General features: G+C 41.2%; 2 protein-coding genes and 1 long non-coding RNA gene across 3 annotated transcripts in view; 1 reads left to right on the forward strand and 2 right to left on the reverse strand.

Annotated features, from left to right (window-relative positions):
- Nucleotides 1-20,135, forward strand: part of LOC137132668 (CD209 antigen-like) — a 78,366-nt gene that overhangs the window by 23,429 nt on the left and 34,802 nt on the right. The gene's annotated exons all lie outside the window — the stretch shown is intronic.
- Nucleotides 1,571-9,539, reverse strand: LOC137132802 (CD209 antigen-like protein A). The gene is made up of 6 exons (XM_067515790.1): nucleotides 9,406-9,539; nucleotides 9,106-9,207; nucleotides 3,791-3,985; nucleotides 3,308-3,450; nucleotides 2,546-2,649; nucleotides 1,571-2,129 (listed from the first exon to the last, which is right to left on the reverse strand). The coding sequence occupies exons 1-6, from the start codon at nucleotides 9,473-9,475 to the stop codon at nucleotides 1,967-1,969; spliced, it is 777 nt and encodes a 258-aa protein (XP_067371891.1). The 5' UTR covers nucleotides 9,476-9,539; the 3' UTR covers nucleotides 1,571-1,966.
- LOC137132678 (uncharacterized) lies at nucleotides 10,825-12,582 on the reverse strand. The gene is made up of 3 exons (XR_010915170.1): nucleotides 12,487-12,582; nucleotides 11,948-12,051; nucleotides 10,825-11,582 (listed from the first exon to the last, which is right to left on the reverse strand). It is a non-coding gene; the product is annotated as an uncharacterized lncRNA (long non-coding RNA).

A 20,135-nucleotide genomic window follows, 5' to 3' on the forward strand; every position in this document is an offset into this window, starting at 1 on the left:
TGCTGTAGCTAACAGTACAGAAACACTAGAAACACTGTTTGGCTGAGCAGGACAAAGTCAAGAGCAAAACACCACAGTGACTCAAAGACAGGTAAAGGTGAGACTCACCCGAGGGACTGTGGAGGCGGTTCTGCGCTCCTCAGTACTGAAGCCTGAACGCAGACTGTAAGGCAAACTGTGAGCTGAACCGTATTCTGCCTGTAAGGCTGAGCCTGGGAGCCCGAGTTGAGGGCAAGTGAAACCTTCCAATACTGATAAAACTCGCAGACGGGGATAATAGCAAAAATCCACCGGTAAAAAGATCCAATTGGGAGGCTTTTCAGCACTTTTAGTTAAAACTTATGCATTTTATCAGATAATTAGACATTTACTTTTAGTTCTTTGAGGGAATACATTTACACATTATTTTACAGACACATACATAATATTTACCATTACAGATTTGTATACAGACACACAAGCAGACTGAAATACAAATTCCAGCATGAATGCACGCACAAATCCCTGTACATATAAAAGAATTAAGCTGCTATTCTACTCCCATACACTGTTGCACGTGATGATTTAATGATTTGCATAATGACTGGGATTAGAGTGGGTGCAACTGCTTAAAGGACCCTGGAGGAGACGGGATCCAGAGAACAGAAAAGATATAAGAAGTGGGGGAAGGATAAACATTACTCAGGCACCTGACTACAGAGAAATCTAAAATGAAGTGTTATATATAATATTGCTAAGAAACATGCAGAAATGGAGGACAGCAGCCTGATTTCTGATTAGTCTATTGTTTGTATATATGTTAAGAACCTTTTGCCAGCTGTGTTATAATGCTGCACCTAATATAATAATGTGTTCTATTTTTCCTTTCTAGTCCTTTGTATGTGGCAGATTGAGCTGAATATGTTCTGTTAATCAATGACTCTTATTTCCCAACTATTTGACTTCTAATTTAACAATAGACATATTTGCTGGGTTGTATTATTAGATATTACCATGTATTCAAAGTATCATCAATGTAATCAATCAATCCTTTTTGAACATTAATTTCTGCACAGTCCTCTCCAATAAATAAATACCTAGCCACATTATTGGGTTCTCCCTCATCCCAGTACCTAAGAGGTGAATGAACAAAACAAAAAACAATCATGAAATTGTGAATATCAACATAAAAAGACTCTTGATGGTCTCTATGTTGATAACTTATTAAATGTTATGACAGCAGTGGTGCAGTCAGAGCCAACAGTACTGAAACAGACAGGAAGTGTGTCAGCAGTCATTCTAGCAGCTCTGAGAGTCTCCAGTCAGTGGTGTTCAGAGCCAAATCCTAACTCTGACACTGTGCAGTGTGAAAGTCAGAAGGTGGCGACAGATACTGTTGTATTAGAGTCACTAAGTAAGTAACAGTAAGAGCAGCAGAATGTACTGCAATACTCTCAGTGAAGTAAATACGTTTAAGAATCTTCACAGATGGTGTCAGACTCAAATTAACCAATGGATGATAATGAACATCAGAAATCTCCATCACTAATTAGTAGAAAACATAATAATTGAAATAATAGTTTATTTACATAGGACATTTGAAACAGCAAGAGGCTGCACTAAAGTGCTTCACAAACAGATACAAATAGTAATTAAACATCAAAAATGTAAAAGTCACAAAAAAGGATAAAAAGGCCAATTTTTTAACAAGCAAAAATAAAATGTGAAGGACACCAATAAAAGAAGACAATACTGATAAACTGTCCATTTACTGCTGAAGGGTGAATGCAACTTTAAATAGCTGTGTACTGAGCATAGATTTAAAAGACTATTAATGTGTAGAACAAGTGGATCCTCACACTGGTTTACACAGTTACACAGCACAGAAACTGGTGAGAAAGAGCCGTACGCTACACTTACTGTCTCAGACACAAGATACCAAAGACTTTTTGTGGAATAATATCTGACTTTCTAAAAACACATGTTACTACTGCTGAAGCTTTTTCTCACAGATCCAGTGATGAGAAGCATCACATGACTGATCGTTCCAATTATTTTCCAATTTCCTGCCACTTCGGATGTGTGCACAGTCTTCCTCACCCCACTTTATGTCTCCACTACCGTTGTCAGGTTGATTTTTCGCCCACTGTCTAAACAACAAGAGAATCACAGTACTTATACACATGACTACTGCCTTAAAATGAAGCAAAAGTAGCTGTTTCTTATTGCTTTACATCTGTCTGACCAAAGGCACCTAATTAAAAACAGAAAACTTCTACTAAAGTGCAATTTAGATATATCTAGTATACTTCCATTCATTCATGATAAATGTATTTCAAGTGAGCTACTGTCAGTGGTGTTCAGAGCCAAATCCTAACTCTGACACTGTGCAGGTGAAACAGTGTGAAAAGGTTGTCGGCTTCTATTTCTGTCATTTTTGTTCCTCAGTAAAACCACGAAGGCCTTTATGAGCTCTTTCTAGAAACCTCTTTGTTTCAGTTGTGTTGGTCCAAACATACATTTACAGAGATATTTGGATTTAAAGAAGGTGAAGCACATTTCTTACTTAAAAGTCAGTGGAGATCCATCGACCCATTTCCAGGTTCCCTCTTCAGCTATGTCAGTTAAACCGATCCATGCTGACTGATTGGTGAATCCAGAGAGAAATTCCTGTTCAATACAGAGACAGAATTCCACAGTTTTTTTGTTCTAGTTTTAACCACATTACACCTACAGTATGTGTGTTAGGGCAGAAGTACAGAGATGGATAACACACACTTTCAATCTTAGAAAAAATACAGCATAAATATAACAAATTGAGATCCACAACAACCACATAAGCTAAAAAGTTAGAGTTATTCCATTTATGTTATGATGGATTCAGAGAACAATCAAATGCTAAAATATCTTCCTAATATAAAATTACAATTATTAAATTGGCTTATAGCCAAGAACAACAACTTAGGAGCTAGAACTGAAACCTTTTGACTATAACTAGATTCAGGCAGAAAAAATATCCATCCATTATCTGTAACCACCTCTTCTGCGTAAGGCTGCAGGGGGCTGGAGCCTATCCCAGCTTTCATAGGGTGAGAGGTGGGTAAACTCTGGACAGGTCTCCAGCCGACCTCCTTCCTATTAAAACTTCACTAGTCACCTTTAAATTGTGTCAGCAAATGCAGCTCCACTGCTGAGTTCCCTAGTCTCAGTCATGGTCCATGGTTGTAGGTGGCTATAAATGCACTGGTTTCAACATCAGATTTGGCCCTTTATGTCCTTTAATCTCATTCCTTGTTCAGTCACATAAATGTGGACACTAACACTCTACCTGTTCTTCTTTGCTGTTTATTATCACCAGATCTGCTCCTTTATTTTGGCAGTTGCTGCTTCCATTTGTCCAAGAGTCCGACCTATTCGAGAGAATATAGCAGGACCAGCTGAACTGTGTCCATCCTGCAGGACAAGTTTTCTCTGTAACATATAAGACAGCAGACAATAGAAGTCAGTCAAGACAAAATAAAGACACGATGAGGTAAAACATGCAAATGTGGCACAGAGGTGATTTGTAGTGTCTGACTCCTGTTTAGAATTACATAACAATAACCTCAACATGTTAACATTAGTTTATTAACTTGCACTTAGAATCTGACCAATGCTTTCAAAGTCTTTGGGAAACATTATTTGTGCAAACATAAGTGTCTAAACTGTCTTATATGGACGATTGTACTGTGTACTATTGTGTACAGCTGTGTATAGTATTTTTGGCATCAGTTAGGTGTCATGTGCCTTGTCCCTTACTGCCCATACTCACTGGACAAACTGTCAAGCCTGTCTCTGTCTTTAGTCATTTCACTGAGTTTGGCAGTCAGGGAGGACACTCTGGAATTCAGCTGGTCTTTGTCTTTAGTCAGGGAGGACAGTTCTTTGTCACTGTCCTGGAGAAGCTCGGTCATGTTGGCTTTGATAGTGGAGAGTTCTCCTGCTGCACCATGTGCTGTGCTATGATCTGAAATAAAGAATGAGTGGGTGAAACACAGGTACCATTATTAGACTATTCAGTTATATTTTCCCCATGAATACAATACTACAATAAACCAATGCTCACAATTTAAGTACCATAGATGAAATATCACTACAATTACCTAATTAAACAAATTATATTAAATTATATTATTAAATAAATTATATTTTAAATCTTAACTCTCCCTTATTTGAAACTCAGGTCTTTTTTGAGGGGCCTGCAAAGTACCTTATGTCACGACCGTGACTCCGCTCAGTGTTGTCCTGGTGAGCATCACCGTCTCTTCCCTCCCCGCTGCACTGCCTATCAGCTTAGAGTCCCTACACCTGTTACCTCCCTTTCTTAAACCCTGGTCACCTGTTGTACTCCGCCAGATTATCTTCCTGTTTCCCCGAGTGACCAGTCTCCGTGTTTACCTAAGGTTTCTATGTTACCTGCTCAGCCGATGCCTTTGAGGATTTCTTGTGTTTTTTCTATCCAAGTATGTTTGTTTTTTTTGTCATGTTGATACCTTGAGGAATTCCTGCTCTTGGACAGTGTACCTCAGATGCCCTGCTGGCTTTCAGAGCAGTAAGTGACTTTACGTTTTAAGTTTTGACTTAAGCACCGCGGATTATTCTTAGAAGAGGAGTTTTGCGCAAGCCAGAAGATAAGAGTTGTTTTTGTTGATATTTTCTGTTGATTTGATACTTTGTATGTTTAGTTGTTACTTTGTTAGATTCCTGCTGTATTTTTCTCCCTGGGCTTTTTTTCCCGGCCGCCCTTAGTTACCACCTTTGCACAGCCTGAAACTGGAGTCCTGCCTGATATGGTAGACTTCTGCCTCTATTGACCTTGTATTTAGAGCCTGCTTCTGAATTCCAAGGATTAGTGCCTCTGTGCTGTATTTCAGTCCATCTTAGTCCAGCCACTGATTTTTATTTATATCAGCCACTTTCTCTATCTGATGCTGACACATACCATGCAGGGGATTTGTCCTTCCAGGAGGGTTCCCGCTCCTCTGGTTTCTGCTGCATGAGGTATTCACTAAGCACGTCATCACTTGGGGCCATCTTCTGGATGTAATCGCAGATCTTTGTTTCATCCTGGATAATGGTTCTAATGCTCACTAATCTAACCCTGATCATCACCTGTCGGCCAGTGAAGCCTGTCCCCCTGGTTGTACTTACTGGAAGAAGACGAGCACTGGCCATGATGGTGACCTGGTGGTAATGCACTTTAATGAAATGAAAGTGTCTCCTTGCCACTACTGGACTTTCTAAACCACACACAGCACTTTGATCTCCCCCCACACACCAGAGGGCTCCCTCTAAACACTTCTGTCATCACAGAGTCATGACCTTGATGTGTTCAGTCATAAAGTAATTTCTCTGCAACAGCCATTTTTGTCTCCCCATTCTAAGCTAAAACACCGAATTCAGTTTCAGAATCTTACAAATATATACCTAGACCTCAGATCTCCAGCGTTTCACCTCTGAGAACTTCTCATCAGTCAGAGAATCCATGGACTTTTATAACAAATCTCTCTGCAGCCTTCTAGATAGTCACAGCTCCATCAAAACTAGAACACTTACAATCACTCGCTCAGCCCCGTAGTAAACATGTGAGTTGTGACAAATTAAGGCAGCGGGCTGTGCCCTCGAGCAGAGTTTCAAAACATCTGAGTGCTCTGTGTTCAAGCTTGCTTACCAGGGACACCAAAAGACCTACGCAAAATCACTTAAAGATGCACGAACACAGTACTATTCCAAAAACATAAGCAACAGCCTTGGAAACTCTCAGCAGTTGTTTTCCACAATAAACCATCTCCTTAAACCCCAGTTTTAAATTTATAGCCTGGGCTCTCTGTTCTCTCTCTCTTCACAGCTTCTCTGACGTTTCACAGAGTGAATTTGAGGCCATCATGAGAAAGAAATCATCCACCTGTGCCCGCTCAAAACGGCTGTTATCCATCCACTTCTCAAAAAACCCACTTTGGACCCAGACCTGCCTGCCAACTATAGACCCATCTCCAACCTCCCAAGTGCTGGATGAAGCTGTTGCCACTCAGCTTCAGGACCATCTACACCACAATCTACTTAAAAATTTGAGTCAGGCTTCCTCTTTACACACAGCACTGAATCAGCTCTGGTCAGGATCACAAATGACCTTTTGATGACTGCAGATGATGACTGTCCCTCTCAACTTATTCTCCTTGACCTAACTGCAGCCTTTGACACAGTGGATCACCACATCCTCCTCAGTCGACTCCACTGTGATGTTGGTCTGTCTGATACCGTCTTGGACTGGTTCACCTATCTTTCTGGGAGAACAGAATATGTCAGCCTAGTCAGTGCTAAGTCCCAGATATATCCTGTCACCTGTGGTGTCCCTCTAGGTTCCATTCTGGGGCTGATCCATTTATATTATATATTCTCCCACTCATTTGTGTCCTCCACCGACATGGAATCTTTTCATTCCTATGCTGATAACATACAGCTTTACATCACCACTGTCCATCCTGATCACCTGCCTGAACGAGATAAAGGCATGGATGAGCTAAAATTCCCCCAGTTAAACAGTTCCAAAAATGAAGCCACACTGGTTGGCACCCCACAGGACCAATGACAGGACCACTGACATGCTTATATTAAGCATGCACACACAGCATCCCCACTGCCACCAATGGGGAAGTCCGACCACAATCTGATTTGCCTGTCGCCCCAATTTGTACCTTTGGTTAAGAGACAGCCTATAAAAACTTTCTCTTTCAGGAAGCAGCAAAGTGGTGCTGAGCGAGATCCTCTGAGACTGTTTTGAAACAGTGACATGTACCGCTGGATTCAGATGGAGATGACATTAAAGGTTCTACTGCCTTACGGACTATTTAAACTTTTGTCAAACCAGCAACCTTAATGACTACAGACCAGTAGCATCTACTGGAGCGGTTATTTCTGCACCTTAAGTGCAGCGGGCCCAGCATCCCCTCCACCTTGCCTATCGGAAAAAAGTAGGGGTGGAGGAAGCTGTTCTGTTCCTCCTGCACCGGGTTTAAATACACCTCGATTGTGAGGGTGGAGTTGAGAGGATTCCTTTAATAGATTTCTTCAGTACTTTTAACACTATACAGTCTCTCCGTCTAAAGGACAGACTCACCACCATGCAGGTCGACCCACCCCTCATGTCCTGGATTTATGATTATCTCACTGGCAGATCACAATTTGTCAGGTTGGGAACTATTACATTTGACACAGTGACCAGTAGCATGGGGACACCACAGGGGACCATACTGGCCCTAATCCTGTTCACCTTTTACACAGCTGACTTCATGTATAGCACCAAACTATGTCAGGTGCAAAACTTTTCAGATGGCACTGTCATCATCGGGTGTATCAGAGGGGAGGTGAGAGGGATTATAGGTCACTTGTAAAAGACTTTTCCAAGTGGAGTTACCTGAACCACCTGCAGCTAAACACTTTAAGACAAAGGACATGGTCCTGGATTTTAGGAGGTGCCTCCCATCTCCTCTGCCTATCAACATCAACAGTGAGGAGACTGAGGTGGTTGCCTCCTATAAGTACCTTGGGTTCCAAGTCGATGAAAAGCTGGACTGTTCAGTTAACACTGACCATGTCTACAAGAAGTTGCTGAATAGATTGTTTTTTATAAGGGGGTTTGCATCCTTCAACATCAGACTGGGGCTGCTTTTAAAAAGTGCTTGAAGACTTACCTCTTCTAGAAAACAACTGCTACTTGTTTGTTTAGTTATAAAAGTTATATGTTTTTATGCTCTTTTTATGTTTTTATACTCCTTTTTCCTGTAGCACAATTTCTTTTGTGTACCTCTTAAGCCGAGTAGGTTTTGCTTGGCAGTCTCCAGGGTTTCAGGTATGGACAGTTTGTTGTACTTCTTTGCTAATTCTTTCTTCATCTTGCCTTTCTGCAATTTTGACTAACTTCTCTCCATGTTTTCTTGATCTTAGCCTCCAACGCCTTCTTCAAGAAGGATACTGCTCCTTATGGCTTATGTTGAACTTATAGGGAAGCATCTCAAGGATCACAGTGGCTGTGGTGTAAATCAGCTTGTTGGTCTCAGTGATTGTCATAGTAGGGATTCTTCGTAGTGCTGCATTTACTTCCTCAAGTAAACTTTCAGAAGACCCTTCACTTTTTCTTGGTAACAGGCCACGGAGGTTCCATCTTAGTCAGCTGCTCTTGCATTATGCTCATTTGGGCTTGTTATTGGGTGATGTTGATATCTCCCCCCTGACCATTCATCCTGGCTCCCCCTTGCTGTGTCATTTGTGCTGTACCTTGTCAATCTCTCGTCTCTAGTCAAGGTGTTGCTTGTGGATACTAGAACACTGAGATACAAGTGGTTTCGATGTTAGTCTAGATGTTGGTTTTCGAAGCATCCATAGGTCCCACATGGTCTGAATGTAACCCGTCCCACTGGTGTTACTTGTATAGTATGATTTTAATAGTTCCTTATTCTCATCTCTCATCCATGAATGTCTTGTTATTTCTCTCTCTCTCTCTCTCTCTCTTTCTCTCTCTCTCTCTCTCTCGAAATAAATATAGATATAAATATACACACACACCTGTTTTTTACTGGTTCCATAGTATGATAGAAAGTTAAGCAAATAAACATAACTGTCATAGAAAAAAAAACACCACTGCTATAGTGACTTTAATGTCATAGTCCACATTTACATGCATAAAATAGTTTGAATATGTTGGTAAAATTTTAGTGCAGAGGAAATTCTTGTTTGTCCGTTGCTGAAAAGCTGCATGAATTATTCCTGATTAAGTTTGAAATGTATCTTTTTAGTCAATGTTGCAATTTCTAAAACCTTATACAGTATATGTTCGAAAATAAAGTAGCAATAACAAACAAGAAGATTTGAATCTTTAAAACTAAATATGAAAACGTTTGTTGCAGTTTGTCTTATTATATTTTATAGTCGATTATTTGTTTTTACATTTAAAACAACATTTGTGCCAGATTTTAAATCTAAAAACAACACATGTTAAACTTAAACCAGATTTTTAAAGCTCTTTCAATTTGGGAAAATGGTTGTGAAAATCAGTTGATTCAGATTTTAACTAATGAAAACCAGACTCACAGTGGACACCGAGGCTGATGAGTCCAACCAGCAGGAAAACACTGAGCAGCCCCAGACAGAGAACAGCAGCTCTATAAAACCTCCTCTCTGAGCTCCTGGGACCTGAACAGAGACAAGACCAGTGAACACAGTCAATGATGTGACAGTAAGACAAGATGATCATGTATATTTAGGCTCAGCTCAGTCTGCCACCCTGTGTCCTACCAAACATACAGTCAATGATTCATTAGTAATAACAGATGATAACAGATTCATTCTTCACTCTGTGTGTCAGCATCAATTCTGATTGAACATTCTCACCTGTCTGATTTGTTGAAGATCTTGGGTGAACGGACTTGTCATATTCAACATTGACATATATTTCCTCCATTAATCATAGAGCAGACGACTGTCTCCTGGAAGGCAAACTCTGCATTTCACGTAAACGATGAAGGTTTAGCTGCTTTTAGTCTCTCAGAGGAAGTGACAAGTTTCAACTCTCCACCCACCAGCATTATTTTAGGACATAACATATTTAGTTCATTCTTTGTCTTGTGATCTTCGCTCAAACATTATTCATCAGTCAAAAGAATAGAAAAGCTGCCTACTTTGATGCAGCATCAGTAGGTTGGTAGCATTGATATTTCCTTCAGACTAATGATTCCTGAATAATGCACAACTTGAAACTCAGATATACTTTGATGACGTGAAGCCACAATAATTAATTTGTTTTAAAATGTGTGGCCACATGTCCTGCAGAGGACACACAGCTTCATGGTGACTTTGCAGCTCTGAATGACTGAAGTTTATTAAAATTCTGAAATTAAGTTTCGGTTGTAGAAGATGATCTTTTGAGGACGTTTTTATGCTCACTTTTCTTTCAAGAAACATTATTTTTAGACACACCCCATTACAAACATACTATAAATTATGGTTAGTTCAGGCAGTTGAGAAAACACTTAATTCAGACCAACACACATCAGAAAAAAGCAACAAGACAACAAAAAATACAGCAAATTCAAAACAAGCATCTAACAAACCCTATAGAATTTACAGAGGATTATGTGCCTACAAATTACTAGTTAACTCTAAATATTAATTTACAAAACTACAAGTAAAGCTGTCACATCATTTTCATCTCTTTTTAATCCTTTTTGTTTGTTTTAATTGGGAGTGTGCCCATTTTCTCTTAAGGGGAATTTTCATCTTATTTCATCACATCCCTCTATAACCATTGTGATCATTTAATGGTAATTTGAGTTTATTGTAACAAAGGTGAGGTATTTTTTCCCCAAGACGTGTAATAGGTTAATGTTTACCATCATGTCTGATGATCCTATTTCTCTGATCTGATTCAGTTCTGCAAATTTGTGTCATTTGAGATTTAAGCAATTATATTAAGAATAATAAATATAAAATCAGTCAAATTGTTTTGCTGTTCTTCACTTTCCATTGGTCACTCGTCTTTTTGCGGAGTTTCTAATAAAATGAAAGATTTGTCTGACTTTACTCCTCTGTCCTCTTTACACTATAAGGTGCATTTTTAAGTTGCCTCTGCATATTGTAATATTTCTTCTTCATAAGACCAAAGAAAAACATTCAACAAGATTATAATCATCCAAAACTATTTGATGGTATATTCTGAATCTTTTAGAGTTCATACACTACTTCTCCTGCTCTTCTACAGCAGTTTAATCTGTTTGTCAAGTATTCTCACAAATGTGAGACAAGGCAAAGAGCACAGAGTAACACTTTATTCAAGAGTTAACAGAGAAAACAAAGAAGGTTCCATATATAATTAACACAAAAGCAAACAACCATTAGGAATAAGAGCAAAACACTAACTGGGGGAAGTTTGCTGAAAATATAACTAAAGCAGAGCAGCACACAGCTATGAAATCATCAGCAACACGTACATGTGGCCAAATGCTTGCTAAACATAACCAGGGAAACTAGGAAACACAAGAAACTATGACACAAAAGTCTTTAACAGGTTTAAAAGTGATAGAGATGGAAATGCAGCCCCAGCAGCAGGGTAACAAGGAAAGAGCATGAACAGAAGCTGCTCAGGGGGCAGATAGGAGTTTAACATGAGGCAGCTGATAACAACCTTTGTGGTACCAGTTATCCAGGATGATCTATGTCAGGGTTGTCGGGCTTCACTGAGACTAAGAAACCCAGACCAAGCAGAACTGGCCCCTGTTCTGTAATTTTAAAAGTTGGTCTTTTGTGTCTTTTACTGTGTTTTGCATCTACAGAAACAAATTATCACGTGATGTTACCACAGAGAGATAAGTCTATAAATACCATGACAGAGGCCACACACACGCAAACACACACACACTGTATGACATCAGCACATTTGTTTCTCGCAGATCCATCGCAGAGAAGTTTCACAGGGCAGGTCATTCCACTTTGCAGTGTTAGCTTTGATATGTGCACAGTCTTCTTCAATCCGTGGAATTCCCCCATTATCAGGCTGATTCTCACTCCAGTACCTGAACGAAACAAAAAGGACAATATTGTAATTTTTGGACAAACACTGTTCCTCTGTGACACTTGATTGTCTCTAGGTTGATGACTGGTGTTGTCAGCAGTAAAAATGACAGCAGTGGTACAGTCTGAGTGAAACAAAGAAACACTTTACAACACAGAAATGCAGCAAATGTAAAAGCCCCTGTAAAGGAACTGAACTGGCCGTCATCTCAACAGCTCGCAGCCTGAGACTTGAAGTGACCCGGTCAGTGTTGCATCTTCTCATCACTTCCCCAAGCGAAACATGCTTTGGCTTTAAGTTGTGCTGATGATTCTACATGCACATTATGAACAGGGATCCATGAATGAGAGCACAGATCTGTCTTACTCTAAAGTCACTGTGGTTCCATTGATCCATTTCCAGGTCCCCTCTTCATCTCTGTCACTCAAACCAATCCACGCTGCCAAATTGGTGAATTCAGAGATGAAATTCTGTTCAATACAAACAAAGGTTTAGACTTCTTTATAGGTAATATTTCTTAGGTTAAAGATAGTTTTAATCACATTACAGTTTGATAATAATAACCACTTTATTATGGTGTCCCTGAGAGCTCACAGCACTGCAAACTGAGAAAACACATGCAAATACATAAAACACAAGCTAATTTAACAAAACAACAAAGGCACAGCATTAAGAAACACGCTACAAACACGACAACACAGTGGAAATTAACAGTTAACAGTGCAATAAAAACTTTTGAACAATAAAAGAATGAACCACCTCACTAATAAAAAAAAACACAATAAATATAAAGCCAACAAAAAGTATTAAAACAATTTATACACAGTAATGACTGTAAATGTGACGAACAAAAATACTTTGTGTTCAATTTCTGTCTGATATAAACATAGATGAAAACTCTGCACCTGTTCATCAGCACTGTCTATAACCACCAGAACTGCTTCTCTGTTTCTGCAGTTCTCACTACCCTTTGTCCAAGAACCAGACTCACCGGAGAGGAGAAAAAAGTCTGATCTGAAAAGTCTCCATCCTCCAGGACAAGTTTAATGTAAAACAAAAGAAGTTAGAAATAATTTAAGACACAGCTCCAATTTGAATTTTGAACTTTTGTAGGGAATTATTACAACAAGAATACCAACTGCTGGTTTAAAATGTTATGGTGACCGGGGGTCAGCATGGACACTTTCAGCGGTCTTTGATGTAGAAACGTTTTCCAGGAGGATGTTGGATGGGTCAACAAAGCAAAGCAGAAATGTATTCTGGTCTACACTTACTCTGACTGGACAAATGCTGAAGCCTGTCCCTGTCTTTAGTCATTTCAATAAGTGTGGCATTCAGCTGGTCCTTCTGTGCAGTCAGTGAAGACACTCTGGCATTCAGCTGGTCCTTCTCTGCAGTCAGCGTAGACATTTTGTTCTTACTGTCCTGGAGAAGTTCAGTCAGGTTGGCTTTGATAGTGAAGAGTTCTGCAGCTGAATCACTTACTGAGTAATGATCTGAAACAACCGAGAGTCACATTGAGTGAGACCAAGATTCTGACACTGGTGGTTCAGTGGGAGGGTTGCGGCAGGAAGGAAATCCGATAAACATGTTCCGCTGTGGAGATCCCTGAAGGGACAAACTGAAAGCTGTTGGGTTTTTTTTTTTGACATGCAATGTCATTGTACGATATTACACCTTCAGTCAGTGAATTCTCCTACTTCCTGAATCGTGTTAAAGCATCAGACCATCAGCATCAAACTTAGATTGAATGTGAATGTGATACAGAAATTTAGTTCCTCTTTGTCTAATTTTACAATACCTACAAGCATTGTAGGGTTAGGAAGTCAACTATGCAGCTTGGACTGCAGTTCATGTAAGTGAGAAAAAGTGGTTTTAGTCTTTCGAGGAAGCTGAGCTTCAGAGAAAGTAACATGTTTTGATGATGATTTCTCTGAATTAATGCTCTTGTGCCAACAGTCATTCAAACAGCACAAAGGAGATTTCTTAGCCACAGGGATGATGAAGGTTAACTTGAATGTGGGGATGACATCTCCGGCCAGAGATGAGATGTTGCAGATGTCAAGAAAGACTGGCTGAGTCAGTTTAGGTTTCTGGAAGCTGTTCTGGTCACTAAAAATCATATTTGAAGTATGAAGAATTTCCTCTTTCTGTTTGCTCTTGTGCAACAAATTTAGCAACTCACCAGGTTCCTCAGAAGTTAAAATTCAAATGCAGAACTTAAAATTTTTTTGTTTACTTGTGAAGCTTGTTCCAAAGAGCATTTTTAATATCTGTGTGAGCAATGGAAGATGTATATGTTAATGTTGAATATGCCATGTCTGGTGACTCAGTTTCAACTAACAAGACAGGTAACAATCCTAATCTAGAACGAGTATGAGTTGGGCCCAACTATATACAGTATTATCATGTTGTCCTGGTGTCATGATTCTACGTTCAGGCCCAAGAATCCCAGAGAAGAGGTTTTATGAAGCTGTTGTTTTCTGTCTGGGCCTGTTGAGTGTTTTCCTGCTGGCTGGACTCATCAGCCTCAGTATCTACTGTAAGTCTGGTTTTCATAAGTTATTTTTTCCAAAATCGTATCTTCTGTAATCTGAAATTTGTGTTAGAAGTTCAAAATGATCCGTGTTGCTGTACAGGCTTGACCAAATGCCCAAATGACAATGACCAAAACATCAATTGAGACAATTAATTTAGACATCATCTAATTCAACATTTCTGACCTTTTCTGCCTCTTGAGACAGCAAAAGCTTCTATGGATGCAATGATATTCACTCACATGACTTACTGTTAAACAACTTGGTCACATTGAACTGACAGCACTTTACAACTCATCAAGTCTCTCTTTAAGAAAACATTCACAATTTTAGACAGGAAGTCTCTACATTTTCATGATTTAATATCCTGAGTAAGTATAACATTTTAGACTTAACCAGTTATCAGACGTTATTTTGTGTCTGTATTGTTTTTAAGGTTTTGAATGCTCTTGGTCTTCCACCCTAACAGGATTCATACTGTAATAACTATGGACACTGTATAATACCATGGTGTAGGACTAAATTTAGCCAAATGGTGGTGTCGGTCAGACGCACAGATTTATGAATTACACTTCCAGCTCATACCAGGAATTCTGACAACTATTCAATCTTTTATAAAATTGTTAAACATTGGTTGAATCAGTCATGTACCCACATGTAAATTACTTTCTTTTGTGTTCATGGTGGCCTTTTGACCTGTTTACTTTTATGTATTTATCGTTTATTGTAGGTGGTTCAGTGTAATATGTCTGCACATGTAATGTTATGTCTGTAAGTGTTTAGTATGATATGATATGGTACCTATTCCTGTCTTAGGACAATGGAAGACATTTAGCTATTGTGCTAGTTCTGGCATATTTACATTGATGCTCACTGCCGATATATTGATTAAGGTGCACCGTCATACTTCAATAAATGTCAAATAAAATTAAATAAATTATTGGAAATTCATATGTTAATAAAGTAATAGCCAAAAAAATGCTTAGTGGTTTATTAGTAAGAGCCAAAGTTGCAAACTAGTTTAAAGCCAGAAAGCTCATTATCTGATTAGCTGAAGCCTTTTTCACATTACTAGTTAACTAGTGAGGCTCACAATGTAGTCGTAGTACTGATAAGGTCCAAAGCATCCACTTCTTATCTAGTTAATACCTCTTTGACCTTATGAATAGGCCTAAAATTCTTACTAGTTACCTAGATAAAGCCTCTTATGAACATACCAGTTAACTAGTGTGGCTAAAAGTGTCTACCAGCTGAACTAGTGAAGACCAAAATCCCCACTATCTTCACAAAACGCTAATGACGAGGTGAGGAACGTGTGTGGATTGAGGCATCCTATTGGGTCTCACCTTTAAAAATACAAAAGAGAAACCAATCAGCACTCAGCATTTTCTCATCGACCCACCCATCCATTTGCATGCTGGCCACTAAAATTGTTACCCTGAGAAACGTCAGCTAGTGACACTAGTGGCTGCTGTTGCCGCTTACGTGCTAACGAGTTAAAGAAAAAATGGAGACTAGTTCACAAACTCAGGCCTCTTTGGTCTTACTAGTTTGTTAGTAGGGGCGTACAAGTTTTAAATGGTAAATAGTTGCTTATATAGTGCTTTTATCCAAAGCGCTTTACAATGTTGCTTCCCATTCACCCATTCACACACACGCACACACACACACACACACACACAGATGGTGGTGGCTGCCATACAAGGTGCTCACCTGACCCACCGGGAGCAACTTGGGGTTCAGTGTCTTGCCCAAGGACACTTTGACTTGTAGCCAGGAGCGGGGATTGAACCACTGACCCTGTAGTCGACTGCCTTACCAACTGAGCTACAGCCGCCCCAGTTTTACTGATAGTCACAGTTAGATCCCAAACATTGTACTGGTGAGGTGCAAAATTGTTTTACTAGCATGTCACAATGTGAACAAGTTAACTTGAGAGGCATAAAAAGTTCACCAGTTAACAAAGGCCAAAATGCCCACTAGTCTCACTACTCCAGGGAATTAAGGCCTTACTAATTAACTAGTAAGAGCCTCGCTTGTTAACTTAGTGCATGGTGGCCTTGATGAGCATGTCTACATGAAGCTTGTACAAGAAAGTTTTCATGTGGAAGCTGCAGAACGTCAGGAGCCCCGTTGTCATCGGGTTAACAACACTTCTCTTGTCTTGGTCAGGTTTTTTATTGGAGTGAGAACCATCTGGAAGTCCAGCCCCCCCCCTGCCCCCCTACATAGGGGCACAAAACAATCCTGTGGGTCATATGAGAGGGTAGGAGCAAGGGATCTATATGGACATTAAGGTTGGAGGACTTGTTGAACATACAGAGAATATGTTGAAGTACAGAGAATCTGATTTTGTATTTGAGGACATTTAAGTGTACCGTGCAAACACAAGCGTGACTCAGATTAATGAGTCTGGTTTTCAGCTGGTTCTTTGTTCTTACTGTCCTGGAGAAGCTCAGTCAGGAAATGGTCAAAGAAAAGGGACCATCGGGCTTGGGGGGAGTTGAGTCGTTTGGCAGTCCTGAGGTGAGCGAGATTTTTATGGTCGGTCCAAATAATAAATGGTTGCGGCGCCCCTTCGAGCCAATGGCGCCACTCCTCCAGTGCCAGCTTGATCGCCAGGAGCTCGCGATCACCCACAGAATAGTTCCTCTCCGCAGGGGATAATTGACGTGAGAAGAAGGCGCAGGGCCGCAGCTTCTGGTCGCCCTTCACTGCGTTCAGAGAGAACGGCACCCACGCCGATTTCTGAGGCATCCACCTCGACTATGAACTGGCGAGAAGTGTCAGGCTGAGACAAGATGGGTGGAGAGGTGAACAGTTCATTCAGTCGGGTGAAAGCCCCCTCTGCTTTCTCAGTCCAGTGGAACGGGGCGACAGGGGACGTTAGTTTGGTCAGGGGGGCGGCGACTGTGCTGTAGTTTTTAATGAATCGGCGATAGAAGTTGGTGAAGCCCAGGAAACGTTGCAGCTGTTTCCTGGTTCCAGGTCTTGGCCACTCTGTGACAGCGCGCGTTTTCTCGGGGTCGGGCCTCACCTCTCCCTCACCTATAATGAATCCTAAGAATGACACGGTTTTGACGTGAAACTCGCATTTTTCTGCTTTGACAAAGAGTCTGTTTTCCAGTAGCCTCTGTAAAACCTGCCAGACGTGCTGTTGGTGTTCATGGAGATTGCGTGAGAAAATCAGTATGTCATCTAAGTAAACAAAAACAAACCTGTAGATGAAGTCTCGAAGCACACTGTTGATTAGGGACTGAAAAACAGCTGGGGCATTAGTCAGACCAAAAGGAATTACCAAATACTCGAACTGACCCAGTGGTGTGTTGAACGCTGTCTTCCACTTATCCCCCTCGCGGATTTGGACCAGATGGTAGGCATTGCGGAGGTCTAGCTTAGTGAATATGGCTGCATCCTGCAGGGACTCAAAGTTAAGCAGAGGGAGAGGGTATTTGTTCTTGATTGTTATGTTGTTTAATCCCCCGTAATCTATGCACAGGCGGAGGGTCTTATCCTTCTTACTAACAAAGAAAAACCCAGCTGGACCAGGGGAGGAAGAGGGGCGGATGAGGCCGGCCTGTAGAGACTCCCTTATGTATTTCTCCATGGCTTCCCTTTCGGGGCGAGAGAGGTTATACAGGCGACCGGTGGGTAATGGCGCTCCAGCCAGGAGATCGATAGCACAGTTGAATGGGCGGTGGGGAGGAAGTGACAGGGCTTTTTCTTTATTGAAGACTGGGGCGATGTCATGATAGGCAGGGGGAATGAGAGACATGTCCAGTGTGGGGGAGGTGTCCGTGGGAGGAGAGCGGCATTTGGGGAATGGAGCTGAGAGGAGACACGAGTTGTGGCAAGAGGTTCCCCAGCCAATTATTTTATTGGAGGACCAGTCAATGTGGGGGTTGTGGTGACAGTCAGCTGGGTCTGGGAACCGCTGGTGGAAGCTGCCCCGCTCATCCGGGCAATCAGGCGCCCTGATGAGCCCCTCTTTGTCCGTAAAGGACATAGTGTGATAAAGTGTCTGGAGGAACCACAATAAATGCACTCACCAGCTTGAAACCGCCGTTGTCGCTCGGTGGGGGACAGGCGAGCACGAGCCAGCTCCATAGGCTCCGCGGGAGCCTCCGGAGGCACTGAAGAGCTGATCCCAGGGGAAACGGGGCTCTCGAGAAGAGGGGGAGTGCGAAAGGTTCTGGGGAGCGGGTGCTGGTTTCTGTTCTCTCTCTCTCCGCCGCTCACGGATACGGTTGTCCACATGGATGGCTCGGGAGAGGCAGCAGAGAGGGTTACGTGAGAGCACAGAGCTTTAAGTGTGTCACCCACCTGGGAGAGCTGTTGAGTGTAGCATACATCCCCCTTCTCGATCCGCCGCAACTGCTGGTCATGCTGGCCCAGAAGAGCACCCTGGCTGGAGACCGCGCGTTGCAGGTGGTTCTTGTCTGCTGGATCCATTTTAGGGGCCAGATCGTTTTGTCACACCTGCGAAGTGCAGTCGATGGTAGTGGACCCAGAAAGAGAGACAGAACCAGGTTATTTAGGAAGGTGAGAATGGTTTATTGGGGGGAGGGTAGGTAGCACGGGTGGAGACAGGGATAAGGATAGGGCCGATGGGGAGCGATGTCCGGGGGAGGAGAGCCTGATCGGAGGAGCTTGAACCCAGTGCGGGTAAGAGGCGTAAAGGAAGACAAATGGTGACCTTGGAATTAGGTGCCGTGGAGACAAGGAGTTGAAGGGAATTTTTTGGACGCGGCAGGGCGGCTGGAGGTTCATGGCAGGTACTGAGACGATCAGGCGACTTGTGGTGTGAAGGAGACTGGTATAAGAGCTGCTGTCATTAAGGCGGATGATTGCATGCAGGTGTGGCCTCTACCGCAGTCCAGGTGCACTGGGGAGAAACAAACACACAAAACAGACAGAGAGAGAGAGAAAGAGGGGAGTGGAGGATGGGAGAGCAGGTGCTGTGACATCCACCTTAGATTACATCTGAGTGTGAGACAGAATTTCAGTTCCTCTTTGTCTAATTTTATACGCACTACATGCATTTTTCTGTTCTGTATGTTGTGGTCAATGTTGTGTTTTTACAATAGTTTAAAAACTAGGAAAAACTCTTATACAGATATAACATTAAAACCACATAAGACTAAGACACAGCAGAATAAATCCACGGCAACAGAGAAAAAATGAAACTCTTAAATAAACCTGTGACACATTTTTCAGAGTCTAAAAAGGAAAATGTTCCTGAAAAACATTCTTAACACTGATGTTGACTGAAGAAAACCAGACTCACAGTGGACACCGAGGCTGATGAGTCCAGCCAACAGGACAACACTCAGCAGCCCCAGACAGAGAACAACAGCTCCGTGAAATCTCCTCTCAGAACTTCTGGGAGCTGGAAAGTAAAATGATCAGTGAATCTTACAACAGAAATAACAGATTAACAGAAAAACAAATCAGCATCTAAATCTGACTGAAGAGTTTCACCTGTCTGATCAGTTGAAGGTTTTAAGTTAACTGACTTGTCATATTCAATATTGACAGATATTTCCTCTATTTATTAATTGTAGAGTGGACGAGAGAAACTCTGCACAATGAAGGTTTATTTGGTTTCAGTCTCTTTGTGCTTTAGCTTCAGAGGAAGTGACACATTTCAGGGGTTGTAACTGTGGGCAATTCTCCACCAAACAGCATTATTTAAGACATGACACACAAAGTTCAGTCTGTGTCTTTTTCTCAGACATTTATTCATAAATAAAAAGAAAACAAAGTCACATTAAGAGGTTTGTAGCATTGAAATTTCCATCAGATTTTCATTATTCGTTAGTACAGTGTAGAGGAAGTGACACATTTCAGGGGTTGTAACTGCGGGCAATTCTCCACCAAACAGCATTATTTAAGACATGACACACAAAGTTCAGTCTGTGTCTTTTTCTCAGACATTTATTCATAAATAAAAAGAAAACAAAGTCACATTAAGAGGTTTGTAGCATTGAAATTTCCATCAGATTTTCATTATTCGT

The sequence above is a fragment of the Channa argus genome, chromosome 9 (assembly GCF_033026475.1).
Source record: "Channa argus isolate prfri chromosome 9, Channa argus male v1.0, whole genome shotgun sequence".
Taxonomy (NCBI): Eukaryota; Metazoa; Chordata; class Actinopteri; order Anabantiformes; family Channidae; genus Channa; species Channa argus.

Coding starts and splice junctions, on each gene's coding strand:
- LOC137132802 (XM_067515790.1), bottom strand. CDS start 9,475: ATGGAGGAAATATATGTCAATGTTGAATATGACAAGTCCGTTCACCCA. Junction 9,208..9,405: donor ATCTTCAACAAATCAGACAG/GTGAGAATGTTC, acceptor GTCTCTGTTCAG/GTCCCAGGAGCTCAGAGAGG. Junction 3,986..9,105: donor CATCAGCCTCGGTGTCCACT/GTGAGTCTGGTT, acceptor TCTTTATTTCAG/ATCATAGCACAGCACATGGT.